This window comes from Baudoinia panamericana (genome assembly GCF_000338955.1).
Source record: "Baudoinia panamericana UAMH 10762 unplaced genomic scaffold BAUCOscaffold_4, whole genome shotgun sequence".
NCBI classification, from domain to species: domain Eukaryota; kingdom Fungi; phylum Ascomycota; class Dothideomycetes; order Mycosphaerellales; family Teratosphaeriaceae; genus Baudoinia; species Baudoinia panamericana.
In genome coordinates this window covers 781,952-800,053 of record NW_006911260.1, presented here as the reverse complement: position 1 = coordinate 800,053, position 18,102 = coordinate 781,952, and the positions used below count along the sequence as shown (strand labels likewise).

At 54.7% G+C, this 18,102-nt stretch overlaps 12 protein-coding genes across 12 annotated transcripts; 6 read left to right on the top strand and 6 right to left on the bottom strand.

The window, feature by feature from the left end:
- Positions 1 to 104: 104 nt before the first annotated feature.
- On the bottom strand, positions 105 to 1,316 carry BAUCODRAFT_66791 (uncharacterized protein; the record flags this gene model as incomplete). The annotated part of the gene is made up of 1 exon (XM_007676436.1): positions 105 to 1,316. One exon carries the CDS (start codon positions 1,314 to 1,316, stop codon positions 105 to 107), a length of 1,212 nt encoding a protein of 403 aa, XP_007674626.1.
- A 1,132-nt stretch (positions 1,317 to 2,448) lies between these two features.
- On the top strand, positions 2,449 to 3,101 carry BAUCODRAFT_51958 (uncharacterized protein; the record flags this gene model as incomplete). Its single annotated transcript, XM_007676356.1, has 2 exons — positions 2,449 to 2,856; positions 2,925 to 3,101. Coding segments are annotated over 2 exons (585 nt in total), but the record flags the coding sequence as incomplete, so codon positions are not given.
- Positions 3,102 to 3,172: 71 nt separating this feature from the next.
- Positions 3,173 to 4,384, bottom strand: BAUCODRAFT_121021 (uncharacterized protein; the record flags this gene model as incomplete). The annotated part of the gene is made up of 1 exon (XM_007676708.1): positions 3,173 to 4,384. The coding sequence occupies one exon, from the start codon at positions 4,382 to 4,384 to the stop codon at positions 3,173 to 3,175; it is 1,212 nt and encodes a 403-aa protein (XP_007674898.1).
- Positions 4,385 to 6,587: 2,203 nt separating this feature from the next.
- Positions 6,588 to 6,950, top strand: BAUCODRAFT_52025 (uncharacterized protein; the record flags this gene model as incomplete). Its single annotated transcript, XM_007676357.1, has 3 exons — positions 6,588 to 6,672; positions 6,734 to 6,813; positions 6,870 to 6,950. Coding segments are annotated over 3 exons (246 nt in total), but the record flags the coding sequence as incomplete, so codon positions are not given.
- Positions 6,951 to 7,274: 324 nt separating this feature from the next.
- BAUCODRAFT_32120 (uncharacterized protein) lies at positions 7,275 to 8,284 on the bottom strand. The gene has a single exon (XM_007676217.1). The coding sequence runs from the start codon at positions 7,891 to 7,893 to the stop codon at positions 7,381 to 7,383; it is 513 nt and encodes a 170-aa protein (XP_007674407.1). The 5' UTR covers positions 7,894 to 8,284; the 3' UTR covers positions 7,275 to 7,380.
- Positions 8,285 to 8,766: 482 nt separating this feature from the next.
- On the bottom strand, positions 8,767 to 10,315 carry BAUCODRAFT_121018 (uncharacterized protein; the record flags this gene model as incomplete). Its single annotated transcript, XM_007676707.1, has 2 exons — positions 8,767 to 10,200; positions 10,253 to 10,315. The coding sequence occupies 2 exons, from the start codon at positions 10,313 to 10,315 to the stop codon at positions 8,767 to 8,769; spliced, it is 1,497 nt and encodes a 498-aa protein (XP_007674897.1).
- A 273-nt stretch (positions 10,316 to 10,588) lies between these two features.
- On the bottom strand, positions 10,589 to 10,987 carry BAUCODRAFT_22949 (uncharacterized protein; the record flags this gene model as incomplete). The annotated part of the gene is made up of 1 exon (XM_007676115.1): positions 10,589 to 10,987. The coding sequence occupies one exon, from the start codon at positions 10,985 to 10,987 to the stop codon at positions 10,589 to 10,591; it is 399 nt and encodes a 132-aa protein (XP_007674305.1).
- Positions 10,988 to 12,827: 1,840 nt separating this feature from the next.
- Positions 12,828 to 13,294, top strand: BAUCODRAFT_413799 (uncharacterized protein). The gene has a single exon (XM_007676706.1). It carries the CDS (start codon positions 12,941 to 12,943, stop codon positions 13,208 to 13,210), a length of 270 nt encoding a protein of 89 aa, XP_007674896.1. The 5' UTR covers positions 12,828 to 12,940; the 3' UTR covers positions 13,211 to 13,294.
- BAUCODRAFT_413800 (uncharacterized protein) lies at positions 13,295 to 13,601 on the top strand. Its single transcript, XM_007676705.1, has one exon. The coding sequence runs from the start codon at positions 13,379 to 13,381 to the stop codon at positions 13,538 to 13,540; it is 162 nt and encodes a 53-aa protein (XP_007674895.1). The 5' UTR covers positions 13,295 to 13,378; the 3' UTR covers positions 13,541 to 13,601.
- Positions 13,602 to 14,713: 1,112 nt separating this feature from the next.
- BAUCODRAFT_46353 (uncharacterized protein) lies at positions 14,714 to 15,150 on the top strand (the record flags this gene model as incomplete). Its single annotated transcript, XM_007676346.1, has 2 exons — positions 14,714 to 14,794; positions 14,869 to 15,150. Coding segments are annotated over 2 exons (363 nt in total), but the record flags the coding sequence as incomplete, so codon positions are not given.
- Positions 15,151 to 15,236: 86 nt separating this feature from the next.
- On the top strand, positions 15,237 to 15,455 carry BAUCODRAFT_121016 (uncharacterized protein; the record flags this gene model as incomplete). The annotated part of the gene is made up of 1 exon (XM_007676704.1): positions 15,237 to 15,455. The coding sequence occupies one exon, from the start codon at positions 15,237 to 15,239 to the stop codon at positions 15,453 to 15,455; it is 219 nt and encodes a 72-aa protein (XP_007674894.1).
- A 941-nt stretch (positions 15,456 to 16,396) lies between these two features.
- BAUCODRAFT_40846 (uncharacterized protein) lies at positions 16,397 to 18,084 on the bottom strand (the record flags this gene model as incomplete). The annotated part of the gene is made up of 2 exons (XM_007676337.1): positions 16,397 to 17,207; positions 17,270 to 18,084. Coding segments are annotated over 2 exons (1,626 nt in total), but the record flags the coding sequence as incomplete, so codon positions are not given.
- Between the last annotated feature and the right edge of the window lie 18 nt (positions 18,085 to 18,102).

Genomic DNA, 18,102 nt, shown 5'->3' with positions numbered 1-18,102 from the left:
CGCGCTACTGAAATACCTCCTACACCTTGCAAATGCACCATCCGTTACTCAGATCCCTTCTTGTCCGCAATGCAACGCCAGCCAATGCGTGTCGTGGCAGTCTCTCAGGCCTGCCGTGCAAACGCAGCGACCGATCTGACGGCGTTTCTGTGCATCTCCGGCACGGCTTGCCTGAAGACTACACTCGCAGCATGCACAGACCCTATGTTGACCTCTCCAACTGCCAGTACTCCAGCGGCCGCAAGCTTGCGTACGTAGCCCTCGCCTTCCGATCTTAATGGATCCAGCTCATCCAAAGCCAAAACGTGTGGTGGTAAGCCTTCCAAGTCTTCGCGACTAGCGTGATACGGCCATGCTAGAGGGTTGGTTGCGTCCGCCGAATTCGGCGTGTACAGGTGTGCCATGTACGCCATGTGGTCGACGTTGAGCATATAGCCATGGCATTCTACAAGCGACGGCAGCTCCTGAAGTTTGCGAGCCTCGGACCAGTTGTACGCGTTGCTGATGAAGGGTGAGCATGCATATACGCCATCAATCTTGTTCAGCCAGCCTTCCCGTTTCGCCCTAAGCGCCGCAGCCAGTACCAGTCTGCCTCCGCCGCCTTCGCCGTGCAGTACGATGTTAATCGTGTTGAGGTCGTCCCGATGACTGTGTACGTAATGCACGGCAGCGCAGACATCATTCAGTGCGGCGGGATGTGGTTGAAAGCCTGTCAAACCACGCCTTGACCTTGGGTGGTCAACACTAACAACGACCATGCCCATTGCTGCCAGTGAAGTGCACCACCGTCGATGAACTTTTGTTTCCCTTTGCATGACGGGGATACCGCCACCGTGAACGTAGACAATGCATGGTAGCGGTCCTCCCCTCAGCACTGGTCGGTATATCTTAAGCGTGACGAGGTTGGCGTCCAGGCCAGTGATTGTCTCGTTGCGTGTCTCCACCTCCAGCTCGAGGCTGTCAGAAGGAAGGCTGTTGGGTAAGGCTTCATGCAGGTTCTCCCATTCCTGTTCCGCAGCGGTCATGCTGGCTTGCAGCTCGTCTAGTGTTGAGCTTGGTGACAGCGTAGCGAGAGACGTTGGAACATGGTACCGATCCAGTCCTTGCTGGGCAAGGACCTCGCGCAAGCGCGGGTGGAGTCGTGCGTCTTGATAGAGCTCCATACGCGGCGCACCTAGTCTGCCTGGTGGTGTGTAGCCGGGTCGTGGACTGGGTGGTGGAGCAAGTTCTTTGACCGGTGAACGACTGCTCGTACCTGAGCTGGGTGAGTGGATACTACTCCTCTTACGCTTGGAAGCTCCGCCTTGTTGTTCCATTGCTTGATCCGGAAATGATGGGTCTTTTGGGGTGAGATCCAACCTCCCGGAAGGAGGCGCCATGCGGCTGACCTTTGGATGGACTTATATTAAATCCTGCCATGACGCTTGTGGTATTGGCTTCGAAAAAGAAGTCACTGGAGCCACCGTGAAGCAACGCAACGCTCCGCATAAGGGCCTCGAACGGGCTTTGGATTTGGCAGCAATACTTTGTAGCTGCGTGTGAACGACAGTATTCGGGCGCGAAATGAATGCATCGTTACGAGCGGGCCGTTCACATCCGCAAAGAAATTCAATCGACCGCCAGCTGCTATCGTAACACGCATTTCACAGACGGGCTGCGGAACGACTCCGTACGTCGCATCAAACTTCGGAACTAATATGGAGATGCGTCCGAACAGCGGACGAGTAGATTTCGCGATGTTGTCGGCGTTATCTGCTCGGTGCGCGGGGAGTCGGCATCATGTCACGCCTATCCCAGGCTAAGCTTCTCACCGAGCAAGGACCCGGATCCTTTGGTTTGCCCGTTGATGTTTAGATAATCAATTGCCGCCGTAGGGCTGCTAGCGTGGTACCATCTTGTTCGGTCGATTTCCTTCAATCCAGCCGAGACAAGCGTGTACTGCGCGGGGAAAAGCGAACAAGCAAGCGTATGGCCTAGAAACAGTCGAGAAACGGTCGCTCTTACTGCTGTGCGAAGACCGAGATCGCAAGACATCAGGACGGAACCTGACAGCATCAAGGGACTCGAATACCTCGAGGCTACCTGAGGTACGGCAATCGGCAGCCGCGTCCGAAGGGTCCTAGTCTATGCTGTTCTGGGAAGCTGGAGCACGGCTGCTCCGACGTCACGACCATAGGGCTGAGCCGCGACACTCCTACCACGATCTAGAAACTACCGGGTCTTGTTGATTAGTACGGCGCTGCCGTAATGATCTGTAACCCTCATTGGCGCCAAACCTCACGCAAGGCTAATGTACAGTTCTTCCGCACGTCTTCCATGTCTTCGTTCGGAATCTCGAGCTATTCGGCTGCGGTATCCAAGTCTGCAGGCCAGCATGTCGATCGCGCTGCGGAATACGCATCTGCGAGCGAGCAACCTGTCGAATTGCATGAGGTAGTCCGGAAACGTCGGTCACCATCACCACGCCAGCGACCTAGGGGCGTACCAGAGGCGGACGAAGTGTATGTCCTCACTGTTCAGACAGACAAGGGTCACCATGATCGCATGACGCGGCTTCGCACCCGATACTTCCCAGCACACCTTAACAAGTTAGAGGCGCACTTGACGCTCTTTCACGCCCTGCCTGCTAGCAAACTGCAGGGTAGCATAATACCTGCGCTCGAAGACGTTGCGTCTCGGACTTCGCCGTACAAGGTTGTGGCTTCCAAAGTAATGAGGATGAAACGCGGCATGGGCATTGTCATCGCGAAGAACCAAGGTGCTTCGCAAACGCAGCAGGTTCATCGTCAGCTGAAAGGTCGATGGGAGGCTGAAGGCTGGTTGAGCGAGCAGGATCGTGGAGGCTGCCATGTGCACGTGCGTGACCAATCCATCTCTGTGCGACTGTCTGCGCCATTACTAATGCGTCTTCGCGTGACTTGTAGTACACTGTCATGAACAAGGTCGACGATGAAGCCGAAGTAATTCAGGCGCAGCAAGAACTCGAGCGCACCTTTCGGGCTGATACCGGTACTGCCGAAGGTCTAGGCCTGTGGAAGTACGAACGCGGATGGTGGCACTGGGAACGAGGTTTTAGCTTCGATGCTTCTCAGACTGTTGATCCGACTCAAGCTAAGCGGACTGATTGCTGATGCGCTGTACATTCCTGTTATTGCATGCTACTAACGCGCTTCTAAACAGCTGTGCGTCTAGGCCTTTTCTTAGCCGGACTACTGAGGCTGGCTGGCGGTATCGGCTTCACCGCTACCTTTCCAGCAGCTGCCGGAGCACCGAAAAGGAAAGATGCTTTGGGTGCCTTCTTCGCCGGACTCCCTAGCCCGGACAGAGTCTCCGTCTCGACGTTCGCGGCAAGCCTGGAGTCAGCTTTGGGCAGCTCAAGCTTTGATCCCAATGCGTTTGCTCGAGGCAGCGCACCCGCGCGCTTCTTTGGTGGTGATGATATGAGGTTCTCCTTGCCCGCCGTGTTCGAAGGAACAGTGCGGCTTGTTGAAGCTGGAGCTTTTGAGGTGTTCTTGCCCAGGATACCATGAGATTGCTCTTCAGACCGAGACTCTGCGTGGGGCAGGGGTGCCTTGGTCAGCCCTTTCGCTGGCGTTGCGATTCTTGAGCGGCGAGACTTCGGTGCAGCCTTTGGCTGCGCTTCGGATGGGTCAACCGCACCCATTAAACCATTACCTTCGTTGACTGCGACAGCATTGCGTGCCGCTGAAGTCGCAGCGGGAGCTTCCGCTATTCCAGGAGATGTCTTAGGCGGCTTCAATCGTCTGATTTTTGGCTTGCTCGGTGTATCTGCCGCAGCTGGAGCTGACACTGGCTTTTCGTCTGCGACTCCCACCGTAGGGTCAAAGTTCGCCGACTTCTCCCAAGGCATGCGCTCTTCTGGTTCGTCATAAACCTGACCGGACTCACTATCTGCGCTGGGCTGATACACCGATACCAGGACCTCAGCCCATGTGACGGCTCGCTTGCCACGTGAGCCCGGGCTCATTGGGGTCTCTGCTCCATCAGAGGCCAAGTTAGACAGCTCAATCAACGCCTGCTCGCCAACCACGTCCGTACGCATCGTTTCTGCAGCAAGCTTCAAGAGTCGCATCTTCGGTAGCACACTCGTACCCTTGTTCTTCTTTGTGTTGTTCTTGGTCAACGAAGAGAGCTCATGCGTCTCTGTTCTCTTAGTCAGCTCCACGCTGTTAGCCGCTCCTCGGATCGTTATGTTACATGGCCCAGATGGTGCAGAATGACTAGACTGGGCGAACGCCTGTGGCTTCTTCCTGCTACGTCCGCTCCGGGTTGTCTTCTTCGATAGGACGGTGTCCTGTTCGTTAACGTCCTTCGCCAAATCGCCAGTCTCTAAGCAGTCATTCATGATGTCAGAGGGCTCCATCTTCGTTACCAGAGTCGAATCGCTGGTGCAGATTTGACGAGCTGGGCTGTTAGGATCCAGTTCCATCAGTATATCCTGTCTCGCTGGGCTAGCCAGAGCTTGCCGGACAGTATCCGAATCTCGACGATGAGTGACTGACTCGCGCTCCGCCGTAGATATTGGGCGGAAGATTTTCATTTCGGCTGCGCGGTTGAGGAACGCTTGTATCAATGCCGTGTCGTCCGAGACACGTGGTTTCAAGTACTTAGTTTGAGACTCATTTGGTTCTTCTGGTGGCGCAGAAGAAGCGCGAGATGGTGCAGGTTCTTCAAGTCGCGCGTCTGTCCCACTGACACTGGGCATGATCTGAGAAGGCGTGAAGTCTATGGGCTCCGTTGTGGTCCTGAGAACTCTCGCATCTGCATCTGGATGCAGCAGCTTCAGCGGTGAAAGAGCCACCAGGTGAGACTGATCGGTCTGCCAACTCGTGGATGCTCGCTTCAAAGGGCTCGATGACTGCCGCCTGGGCGACCGACGAAGTGGAAGTCGAGGGTGGAAGCCTTCAATTGTCGGTACAGGACTTGCGGGCAGCCGTTCGCTGAATTGCAGTATGTCCGTTGGCAGTGATAGGTTGGCTGCATGTGGTGGAGAGCTCTCTGTGGCGCCTTGCGTATCGAACATATCATCTCTCGCTTGCAACGTGGTATTTGGAACTCCTACAGCATCGGCTTCCCTACGCTCAGTGTTTTCATCCATCGGCCAGAGAGGCACTCCATGGTCTGGCGCTATAGTGCGTGCTCCAAGCGACAGCTCTGTGTCAGGTATGGGATCTGATGCATCAGGGTGCCAGCTTTCTTCTGTGAGTCCTTTGATGCCTTGCTTCTCTGCCTCACTGTCTGCGATCTGTGGCCCTGCACCGGCAATGCCTGCTGGTGACGGAGTTGCATTCGCTGTCACTTGGAGAAACTCTGGAACGGCCTGCTGGGGAACAACATCCTCAACATTGAGGCTGATAGGCATGGTCTGTCGTCGCTTCGCCGAGGCTGCACGAACAGATCCAGGTCCAAGCTTACGCCTCTGTTTGACTGGGCTAACGAATCCTTCAGGGAGCACGACGCCATGGCCTATCGCTGGGGGTGTTTTGTCGCTACATGGCAAAGCTGGTTCTTGCGCATGCGAGGTGTCAGCATTGGTTATGTCCCGTACGGCGAGTGTCGTTTCGAGAGCAGTAACATCCGGCTTCTCGGACGGTGACTCCGGGTTGCCGAAAAATGTAGTCTTGTCGTTGTCACAGGCAGCATCATAATCGAGCGTTGTTATATCCGTACGGCTGCTCATGGCTTCCGCGTCATTCTCGTTGATGTCTTCCCAGTCTTGCTCCAACCCCTCAAGCTCATCGCCGACCCCAACGACGTTGCCGTGCTCGTCAAGTACATCCATCATGAATTTCGACTTGTCATGTGCTTCCAAGTCGACGTCGTGTGGAAGTGCCAAATGATCGGCGCTCGACGCGCTCCTTGTAACAATCTTTCGTGCTGGGCTTGCAGTGCTTTCCCACCTAGACACCCTCGCGCCCATACCAAAATTGCCGTCAACGCGAAGCTTTTTGACGGGTTGAAGTGGGCTCGAAAACGAAGTTCGCAATCTGTTGCCGCCCGCCGCACTCTGCGCCACGTTCCCACGTAGAGCAGATGGTCGCAAAATCTGTGTCGCCCGCTTCCACACCTTCTTGACGTGCACTTTGTCACGAGAGTAGGGCGACGACGGTCTGCGGTCCCACGCTCGCACAACTCGCGCAATCGGTAGGTTGCCGGGCTGCAAGTTGGCAGTGTCTCTTGCTTGCCATGCGCCTTCGAATGTGCTTTCTCCCCCACGAGCCTCTCTACACTGTTCGTCCATAGTAATGTTATTGAGCGATGTAAGCGCGTCCATTCCGGCTCATGAGATGTTACCGTCCTGATTGTTTGCTTGTATGTGCCTCCCACGTCCGCAAAACACACATGTAGTAAACAAGCGAAGCTGCAGGTGGAAAAGCTGGGGCGGCAGAATCTCGGCAAAATACGAAGGTTCCACGCGTGCATGTGACTGCTGCTCAGAATATATCTCGCTATCAACTGCCACCAGACTGTGTTACTCTCACTTCGCTCACGGACGTTGGCGCTCCAAAATGGTGGTAGGCAAGAACAACGCGCAAACCATTACTCGCGCCGCCGCCACTCCGCGCCTGCCACCGCTGCCGAAACTACGAGTACGGAGGCCAGACAGGGCGGAAGCCAACCCGTGCATTGGCGTCATGAGCACAGTACTAGGTAGGACAGCGTCCTTACTACATTTGGTACGCATCTGAAATGCTAATTCGCCATCGAAAAGGCTGCTGGGCGTCACAGGGCCAGATGGCGCAAGGGTGTGCCATGCTCGAGCAGCAACTGCGGGCATGCATGGACGCAAAGGTACGTGCAGTTTGATCTGTTCGGAGACAGCACGATGCTGAAAACATGCGTGGCAGAAACCCATGGAGGCGCAGAAGAGCAGAATCAACTCACACTTCTCGAGATTCTACCCCCAGATAATAGGGCCGCACAAGCGGAAATGAGCACTTGCTGTGCTTTTGTCGAGCATTGCGCAGGCGTTCCCACACTTCAACGGCATTGAGAGGGACAGGGCGGGCGTCACTGGTAGTGCAATGCATGCGACGTGCATCAGCAACACTTCCGCTATCGGATCCCACCAGATCATCTAGCAGGGACTCTCTATCTCCAGGCTGACAAAACCCCACACGAGAGATTCTCACTTCACGGTGTAGGTTGCCGCTAAACGCTTCATCAGGTGGTCTTTCGCCGTGAGAAGTTTACCGTTCATCGAGTCACTCCTACTTGTCTTCGCGGCGTATTCTGCCACGAGTTTGCTTGGCACGGCTTCCAGTAAAGCGTCGTCATTCGGATGACAGAAGTATGCCTGACACTGATTATTAGGAGGTCGATTGTGGCTCGGACAACGCGGAGGGAATTGCAAATCGCTCAGCTTACCAGACTATATCGATCGCTGCTCTCGCCAGCAGGAAAGACGACTCGGTGTTTGGTCGACTTCAAAAGACCGCTGGTCCAGTCCTGAAGTAGATCACCAATATTAACGAGTATCGGCAACGATCGAGCGTCGTCAGAATTTATGGTTGCCATAGAGGCACCGTCATGCGGGTCGACTGGTACGGACGTCCACTGTCCACCCGGGGTGAGGATCTCAAGCCCAGGCTGTCCACGTTGCTGAAACAGTAAAGTGATGCTGCCATAATCGCTGTGTGCTCCAGCACGGATGTCGATACCGTCTTGGTACGTAGAGTCAATCTGCGGGTAATAGAGCATGCGGAAGATGGTGCCGGAAGGTCCAGCCTTGCTGTCGTGACGAGATACGAACCAGTCACGATCGATATCCAATGCAACGGCAAAAAGTTCCAATATTCGGCAGCACAGGGAATGGCACTGCTGCTGGAAGTCGATGAAGGTATCAATCTCCGACTCGAAAGTGCTAGGCATGGGTTGTTGTAGCTTGCCATTGATAGGCTCCCCAATATTGAAGGCTCTGGATAGGTTAAATGCCGCGACTGTAGAATTGCGTGCCTCTGTGGCTCACTCTTTGACATCCGGTCGTTGCTGTGTCGTGGGATCGAGTTTCTCCACCCCTCTGCTCAACCAGCCATGATTCTTACCAGCCTTGTTAGACGAGATGGAGACTTCTGTCTTGTCCTGCAAGGACATTCCAAAGAACCATTTGGACAATCCAAACATATAGTCAATGTCATCAACATCTATGCCGCTTTCGTTGTTCTGGATGTACACGAAGCCGGCGCCTCTTGCAGCTTCTAGTAGCTGACTTGCTGCATGCGGGTTGGTAGGACGTATGTCCACAACGGGGATGACACTAGCCATACTGAAGACTCTAGAAGGTCGCCTCGAATACCGAATAGCAATGATGCGTGGGTGTGCTGTAAGGTCAAGGGCTGGCTGTGTGGAGGGTCAATATCGGTATCTTCCGCGAACTTCATCGCGAACGGCTAGACCGAAACCTTGCGTGCTTTCCACATACGGAGGCCGTATCCAAACGTTGTTACCCGCGCTCTCGTGGCTAGGCATGGCAGAAACCGTGACTTGTCTTACACACAATTGAGTGCTCCGTGTGCGCGACAAGTCCGCCTCTGTATAGGACCATTCAACGCTAGTTGTCACATGCACCATACAAGACCGCGGTGTAATTAGCCGTTCAATGCTCCATTAGGCGGTCTGTCTGTGTAGAAGGCCATCCTAGGTAAGAGAACTTGGCAACGACACCGTATGGTTTCAAGTTCCATCGATAACCTTAGTAATAGCAAGCAGCTGGATTGTACAGCACTCCTTCCCGCACGACCTGTGTTACCCATGACCCGCTCCGCCACGCGCTCTCAGCTCTCGTCTACTTGGCCTCGTGCCGAGCGTTTCAACCTCATCATCACTACTCTCTTCATAGGCTCTGAACTGGCAGAAGCACGTCCAATCGAGCATCTTTCGAACGTGCTGCAATCCTTTGACGCGTTGGCTGTGTAAAGCGCAACGCCAGCAGCGCGTTCTGTGCATGCGAGTGCGCCATGTGGGTCTCGCGCGGTGGACGTTGCGGACGTGGGAGGAATGGAGTGCCTCAGAGTTGTGTGACAAGGTTTGGGAAAGCGGCTCGCGTGCAAACGTCGGGTTGTGGTTGGGGGTTGTATGGGAGATCACAGTTGCAACGTCGTTCCCGTTGCCGTCTAGCTGCGCGATGTTCCGGCCTAAGTCTGCCAGTGCTGGATAACCTCTATTTCCACCAAGCGGCTGAATAGCCTGTGCAAGTCTGTGCCGACAAAGTTTGCCGTAAGACGTTACAGTCACCGGCGCGGGAATGGGGCTAGCGTACACGTCCTCACCAGAAGCAGGACCTGAGGCCGTTGCACGTCGGCCAGATTCGCTAAGCGACGGCACGTGCAGAATCCTGGGAGAGCGATGGGAACCCGGAAGCGCATTCAAAACACTTGTAGCGTGACTCCTATGCTGTTGCCTTGCGACCTCTGCTTCTGTTGAAAAACATGGGATCAGGCCAGGGGTGCGAACTGTGCTCGATGGACCGCATGTGCTGGCTGCGCTGAAGTAACGAGTTTGGCTGCTGTTGATGCTATGAGCGCGACTTGGCGTAACCGACTCTGAAAGCATCGCACCTTGTTCCAGGGTGCTGCCTTGAGTCCGAGGCATCGAAGCATCGGCAAGATTCGCCGGAGGAGCTGCGAGTGTATTCACAGCACGACAGGCGTCAGGGGGCGGGGACTGGTCAGGCAGGCAGGCTCTGCGTTGCCTGCCCTTATGGCGGTCGATTGGTCCGGTGTTGATACTGCTCACAGCCAAAGTCGACGAAGCGGGCATGTTCACGCCCGGGAAAAGCGACCAAGCGGCTCGTTTCGATGCTGATTGGTTCGCCTGTACTGGAGGCGATGGGAACCGGTCAATAAGGTTGACGGTTCGCAAGGTATTTTGTGGTAATGATGCAGACCGCGAAGAGACCCGAGTGTCTTCCACCAAGGGCGCATGAACTCGCGCATGGTTGTGAGGCAGTGAGACTGTACGTCCAGATGCTACTGCGGACGTGGCTCTCGCAACCCTTATTGGCGTGACCGGAATAGCATTGTCACTGACTGCACGCAAAGTCCGCTGAGACAAGCTGCATGCGGGAGTGTTGTTATCCGCAAGGCGATGTGGGTCCTGCCTTTCCAGGCTTCGATGTTCGACCACTGCACGATCTAATGATGACGGGCAGTCTAGTACCGACAGGCTTGCCTGCACATTCTGCCGAATGTCAGCACAGCTCAACACTGCTGGCTTAACGGTATGTACTCACTGAAGGTTCACATGCGACTGTAGCATTGGCAAACGGATGCGCACTCAACTCGACGAATCGCATTGTGCCATGTCCACTCGCTGGCGGGCGCCAAAACCGTGAGGCTACTGTCAATCGTCGATCCGCGGCGTTGTTCTCTCGGTAGGCACCGAATGGAAGATATCGCCTCTAGCGAGAAGGTCTGCCAGTACCGATCTGTTGCTCATGCTGTCCGGCTGGGTCGGCCGGCCAGGATGGCACACCCTCAGGCGTCTTGACGCGTTGTGGAGGATCAAAGGGTGGGACGAATGCCTTTGGAACATGCCTTTCGTCGCTGCTACTCTGCACAGCCGAAGACTAGCCGGCAGAAGATGTAGTGCGTGAGACCCAAACCCAGCGCTTCTCGTGTCGCCCATGGCGGTTCGTCTTGCTCAGCGCGGATTCATCGAGGAAGAAGCACAGTCTAGTCTGAGACCGTCGTATCGCTTGCGAAGTTGATATGCTGCGGTCATTATCGCCAATGGTGTTGTGGGTGACGTTGCCAACACTCGTAGCGTCCGGCAGCTGATGCGCAGCAATCGCACAATCCTCGGTGCCTTCACCCCTAGACTTCAACGTCGACGTACTGGCTCTTTCTACGATGCGGCACAGAGGCCGACCAGTCACCACGACCTCTGTCGAGCTCAAAGGCATCTTTACTTCCTCTCCTTGAGCGCTTAGAGTTGCCCCGGTCTCGCATGAGTCGAGTAGGGTCATATTTCAATTAGAGCGCTTGTCCGCCAGTTGCCGGTAGCACTTAGATGCCGATGCGTTCAAAGATGTAGAAGAGTTCGGAAGCGATCAGCGTATATAAGGAAGTTGGAGAAGTCGATGCGTGCCACGGGTCAAACACCCATCAAATGACGGCTATACCATGTGCCCTTATGCCTGTCCATCCTCCCACCGCTAACATGAAGTATTCAGTAAATGCGTGCAGAAATCAGCAGCTCGACCAACAAATCAGTTGAAAAATTGTGAAATGATCTTGAGAAAGCACGCTCGCATGCCACCACCTTCACCATTGCAACTTTGCGTTCACGGGCACTTGCTTTTCGCCTCAGTCGGCCCCTATAGATTTTAGAAAGTCCAGCCGTGGTGCAGGGACATGTGGCTCATCCGAGCATGCCTGTTCTTTCGAGGCCTGCAGCAGATGTATATGGGGCAAGGAGCGGAGCATATATGGCAGTCTACCAGGCTTACCACGCCAAGGGGTAGGCAGGATCGGAGACAATCGGGTTCATGCCGCCCATGGCTAGGACTTTCGAGCCCTGGTTTCTCGCCCGTGCATGCTCTCAGCCAAGGTAAGGTATACAAGGCCGCCGAGGCAGGCAAGGATGGGTTGGCGATCAGCGTGGGTAGGCAAGTGGAACTGTGGGTCGTTCTTGGATCTCAACGGACACTCTCAACCTCGGCAAGCCACTATTACCATGGCAATCTTAAGATCATCTATAATGGCCCGGATGAGTATCGCAAAGGGCGCGTAGGCAAATAAGTCTCGTGAGTGTGCACATGTATGGAATTGTTCGTCGTGGCAACGTCGAGTCTAGGCCATGATACGTGACTGGTGGGATGAGCGGTCGAATTGCACTTGAGCAACAGCTCTGCGTGACATTCCGTCCTGCAGTCCTAACCACCGAAAGATGGTGTGTAACTAGCGTAGGCCGCCGACCGGTAATGGTGATAGAAATGGTGGACTGCTGAAGAGAATTCAGAATTTACAACGCACTATGCACTCTGCCAGCGAGCGGATTGTCATGATGCTGCAATTTGTGGCAGTGCAGCATCCAAACCCTCCTCTGTCTGCCGTTAGAGCAGCGTAGCATTACGATGAACTGCACTGGTGACTACATGCCACAGGATTTTGGTGACTCGGGCGCGCCGAGGAAGTGAGTCCTCGACCTGCAGGCTCGCTACCACGTCCGTGGGTAAAGCTGCAAATCGAAGAACAAGAAGTGCGCCATATTCTGGACTAGTGAGCGTAGGGGCTGTAGGTATTCTTGCAGGTGCACTGGGCGAGCACCAGTGAACGCGATCGATTGGACATTTGGTGGGTCAAAGGCTATATCTGTCATTGAGGTGACCTAGACAAGCCGGGTGCTAACCTCGGAAGGTCTGCAGGCGTCCTTGAGCGACTTCTCCCATCGGAGATTGTCGCGCAGACGGGAAACCCGGTACGCTGGCAAAAGCGAGAGTTTCGTCTGTGTTATCGGCGCTGTCGGTGTACGGCCACGGTGCCGCAGACGATGGCGGTGGCCCAAGACGATGTGAAGCTGATGCGCCGGAGGGAAGCCCGATACAAAGAGAGCCCTAGACTTTTTCCATCGATTGTCGCATTCTCTGCTAGGGTCTGTGCGCCGCCAAGACCATTTGTTGATCTTGTTTTGCTACAGCCTCAATGGTCTCTGATGTGCTCTCACACATACTCATCGTCGCTGTACAAAATGCCAGGCGAAGCTGCAGCGCTAAATCCCGCCGATCTGCGAATCTGGCGGCCAGCGATAGTACAAATGCATACAACCAGAAGTAACCGACGTACTGTATGTTCCGTAGCGTGGGGGAGTGGGTCTTGCCCATGCTCACCACACGTGGCAGCCTCCCGCTGCGCATAAGATCGCAGACTGTGGCTGACAACCCAGAGGAGCTATCTGGTACGGAAGGATTCTAGGTCTTATGATCTGTATGCAAAGTCCCGCAGTAGGCTGCCGCGCCTTGATGAGCACGAAGAACCTCGCGGACATTGGTCGCCGCCATCACTATCGCTCAGATATTGCTAGACGAAGTGCATGGGGAGGTGCATTGGCTGGTCGATCATATGTGGGGCCACTCCTGCGACTGCGACACCGACTGAAAACTTGGATGCGAAACACCAGCCTTTCACCCCAGACGTTCATCGCACATGCGGAGGCTTGGACTTCCCATAAAATCAACAGCATGTTATGAATCTACGTCTAGCGAATCCACTTCCGTAAGTTCTTCAACGAATGTCTACTGTTCCCTGAGAGCAATAGGCCTGGCACGGAGACCGCATGTGTTCCTGGCGGTTCTGACCGCTAACCAGAGCTGCCCGCTTAATGCATAGCTTGTATTGCGTACGTACGATTCGGATGTATGACGGTACCAGCACCGGCGTCGGTGGCAGCGTTTGGATTATCTCCTTTCGTGTTTTCAGCGGCGCACACTTGGCTTGCGCTAATGGCCCGAAAAGGTAATGTTCTGGACTACTGTCTCGCCTGCGTTACAGCGCCCACATTCTATGAGTCGGGTGGCTGAATCCTGTGCTACAATGCACGTGGAAGAACGTGCCATGGGGTATGATCTAAGACGCTTGCTCAGTATCTAAGGGCCGAAGCATGACACTGGGCCAGAGAGAGTTGGGCGTATAGTGAATAGCTCAATCTTCCATAACGTTGCTAATCTTAGTGACCCCGTAAAGCAACAGAGAGAAACAAGCGCCCAGCAAAGCGTGTTCACTGCTTTGTGTGCCATCGCCGACTGGCCTTGCTGTCTCCTGTAGGCGTAAGCGAGCCATGTGGGTGCAATCGAAGTTGCAACTCCGGTCTCGGTTCGGGTGCACGCCTGTTCGACTAACGAACCTGTGGAACGACCAGGCGACATGCAAAACCCTGGCGGTGCGTCCGGCAGCGTGGAGACTCGGCAGTTCATGTCGCGTTCGCCTCACCAAGACGAGACTGGCGGCGGCCGCCGTCTCTGCCGGGCCGCTGCGGTGAGATCCGCGAGAGGTCGATGGATAGGGCAGCTGACAAAATACCGACATGGCGCAGACGGCAGGGTCCGTTACTTGGTTGCTCGAAGGTCCGTAAGCTCTATCGTGCTACCAGACCGTCAACCCCCGTTGCATCCGCCGTGCGTGTTGATCTGCCCTTGGCAAGAGCCGGTGCGTCTCAAATGATGACACGTTCCACATCGCTTTGGGTGGTGTGCATCCTACCGTCGCCTACGCGAACATGGCACAAAGCAGAACCGGGACAAGTGCTGCTTCTTGCTGGTTGTAAGGCGTCTCGCGGCACCAGGTTATGCGCTAAGTCCGATGATACATGGCACTAGGGTAAGGAATGTGAGGCGTCCTTTTCTCACACAGAAGCGATAGGTTGGACTAGTATATTATGATTCTCGCGCCAACGGTTCAGCTTCGAAGTGCATACCCTTATCATTGACGGTCTCTCTTGAATTGCACATCTCTGTCGCCCTCCGCCTTTTCGACGACACTTCGCACTGGCTTGTTTTAAAACATTCTGCTGTCTAAGAGAGCAGCCTTGTTTGACTTTACTGGCCTGAGCGGACCTCTCTGTCCGGACCTTCTAGCTCCCGTTTGGACATCCCGCTAGGCGCAACCGCCAGGTTGTTGATGGCACCGCCACGTATGTCTTACTGTCCTCCACTTCGCTTTGGCTAATCGGATTCACTGAGCAACACCTTACAGGACCTGCATTGGCGCAGAGCGAATCAAAAGCCAGATTCTTTGAGCGACTTGGACTGAACGAAGAGAATGAGGTCCACCGCCGCGTCTATGCAATGATGAAGGTTGTTGGCCACCTAAGCAGCCTCGTTTGGCGAGTGATACTTACATCATGCAACAGGAAGAGGCCGTGGAAGGCCGACGACGTTTGACCGAACGTCCAGAGTCTCTGTTGCCGGAGCTTCGTAATTCCAACATTGAGCCTCCGTACAGTCACGCCCATGTTAGCGAGACTGCCTTACACCGAGAGATTCTCCGAATATACCATCACGCACGACGGGAGACAAGGATCATTTACGAACTTGGACGGGATACTGATCGTGTCGAAGAAGAAAACTGGGTAATACGGTGGATGCTATGGCATGTCTTCCGGTACCGCGACAATCGCAACCGCAACCGCAAGCGTGAAGCTTCAAACGACAATGACGACGACGCTGACGACTCGGGTGATGGCACAGCTGGTACGTCGCCAACCAAACGTAAGGCGTTATGAGCAACCAGTTGCTGTCTCCATCGGCTGACTCTCAGGACGCGCAGTTCCCTCCCCGACCACCCGGTCGTACTGGGACCCGGTTCGAAACGGGTGATGCAAAGGCAGATGCTCTTCGCGCACCTTATATTAATTGCCTAGTTCCCTACCGCCACTGCACAATCGACCATATCTTGGATACAGTTCGTATCCTGGCTGACCTGGAGCCTTCTAGGTAGGCACTTCCTTGTTGAAAGGCTACATTCAGCTAATGAGCACAGCTGACATGCAGGACTATCCAAAGTGATGCTAAAAGATGCCTCAGGGTACGCCGAAGGCCTCATGTTAGGATCGGTATCGTCTATGCAGGGAAGTCCCAACATACAGACCTGGTGTATGCTGGGGTGAGCTTGATAACACAACTCGATCCGGCTGGCGGTGTCGACCGACGAGTTGTTGTGAGAATCCAGTCCAGAATCAGCTCCGGCTAGACCGGCTAAGCACCGAGGAGGGATCCTGCTTGTAGCGTATGTTCTAGACTACGTGCAAGCTGTGGTGACATGATGGCGCATATAGCACTAGCCGTCAACCTGCGAAGGTGTCCGCTACAATCGGCAGGGATATGCATTGACTAAACCACGGGCAGTTCGGCGACCGAATTGCAAGTTGTTAAATGCGCATGTGCTCATCAATGCCTAAAAGCTCCACGACATTGCACTAAAGCGACACGATGCAGATGCATAGAATCTTCTGGCATTGCGTAAGGTGAAGTGAGCATCTTAAGTGACTTTCACGGTCCGACGTCCGGGAGACAGGGGTGCTTCAGGGTAATACGAAATGGTCCGTCTATGCATGCAAAGCAATGTGACACAGCCCGGTATCAAGCAGATCCGAGTGCCAGAAAGTGCATTTGGGAGATGGCGTCAAGCACAATGAACTTACGGGGAGCTCGGGAAACTTCTAGATTGCACTCTTCGCCTGAAATTCGTAGATTATGGACCGATTGCTTGGGTGTGTTTGCGAATACCGACTTTGAGAGAATTTCGCTTAGATTTCGCAATCATTGGACGAATGCATCTCATTGCTGCAGCAGCGTTGATCGATGCACAAGCATACTCGCGCAACCAGGCAATGCCACAGGAGGTTTGGATGGAAGTGGTTATATGGTTTATGACTTGGATGCGAATAGGTCGCGCCAGAACTCGCGGAACCCATACTGCGGCTTGCGATCATCATGCACATGAGCTGCACGATCCATTGCGAACTTCTCAAGTACACCACCAGGTGTATGTCCGATGACCTCCACGCCACGGATCTTCGGCGCCAACGCACGCTCGCGAATGGCGTCGGCCACTGTCGGTGCAACATCGGCATATGCCGCTTTCAGCTCGCGATCAAGTGAGAAATATGGCTTCTTTGCGAGATCGGGAGCCATTAGGTTGTATGAGCGGGTAAGACTGTTGAGGTTGTCGACAGCTGTCTTCAGATAAGACCGCTCGGTCTCCTCCCATTGAGGGTCACGAAAAGGTGGGACGGCCGGTCGGCGCTGTGTGTCTACGTGAACCACAGATTCGGGAAGAGCAGCGGTGACCACCACCTGCTGTTCCGGCGATCGCAGATTGCCGTCGTCATCGAACTTCTGTTCCAGCATTTTGAACTCGAGGTCTGTTGCATCGCCGTTGGTCGGCTGTGAACGCAATTCTCCCGCAAGCGTGATCTGTGAAAGGTGCCCCCCGTCGTCTACCGCGTTCAGGCGCTCAATCTGCTGCTTTGGCGGGTTCGCGTAGATCTCAGCGTATGCGTACTCCTTCGCTAGGTTCAATTGCTGTTCTAGCGGACCTCCCCGACTCGCGATAGATCTCGAGACGTGTCGTCTCCAATCAGTTCGCAAGCGTCGACGGAATCTCGAGGCGGTGGCCACAAGCTCTTGTTGCTTTTCAATCCAGGGCGGAACAATCTCCTGTTTCTGAATCATCTTATTCATGAAGTACCTGCGGAAACCGTTAGCAAGAGCTTGAAGAGCAAGACGTGGTTGTAATCCGTGGACTCGTACTCTGTAGTATCAATAAACGGACTGCTCGCATTGTAATCTCGCTCGATCTTCTGCCCTCGCGGGATGTTCTTGAACTGCCCGCGCGCGATTGCGTCCTCTATTCGTTCGTTGGCGAGTGATGCTAGGCCCTTGATGGAGGCAGGCACGCTACGTGCACCGGGTTGAAAGCGAGCCTTCATTTCAGCGCGTAACTTATCTCGCTCCTCTGCGGACAGATTGGGGTCCTTAAGGAAGGAATAGTGCGACGATCTGTCCCTGGCGCTCGCCAAACGCACGCCTCTGCCACCAGTTTTGCTGGACCTACCGGTGTCTACTTTGGCAGGCAAGGGTAAGCCAGATACTCTTGATGGCGATCGCAGAGGCTTGTGCGAATCCGTGAGCATACGTAAAGCAGTGTCCTCAACATTCTCGGTGCCGGTCCATGGGCGCGCGGCAGCAACGTCCCTGGTGCCTCGTCCTGCACTACTAGGCAGAGTCGCCTCAGCCAGTGCACTTGCATTGTCGCTTCGGAAACTGGCATCTGCAATCTTCTCTTGCAGTCTTCTTCTCAGATCATCACTGAAGCCTGCGTCTTCCACTGCTTTCTGAGCACTTTTGCCACCACTCTCCAAAGACTCCTCACTCAACTGTTCTAGTCGCCGAGACAGCGCGCCCTCATTATGCTGCTTCCCAGCGCCATGCTCACTCGTGGCGGGTGGCGATGCCGCATTTGATGCGGTATGGACTTTGCTGTATCCTCTTGGCTTTGCAAACTGCGCTCGAGCCCGCAAGCAACGAGCACAGATGTGTTGTCCCGACCACCGCACACCGCGCATCCAGTAAAGATGATGTCG

Coding starts and splice junctions, on each gene's coding strand:
- BAUCODRAFT_413800 (XM_007676705.1), top strand. CDS start 13,379: ATGACGGTACCAGCACCGGCGTCGGTGGCAGCGTTTGGATTATCTCCT.
- BAUCODRAFT_413799 (XM_007676706.1), top strand. CDS start 12,941: ATGATCTGTATGCAAAGTCCCGCAGTAGGCTGCCGCGCCTTGATGAGC.
- BAUCODRAFT_32120 (XM_007676217.1), bottom strand. CDS start 7,893: ATGCCTAGCACTTTCGAGTCGGAGATTGATACCTTCATCGACTTCCAG.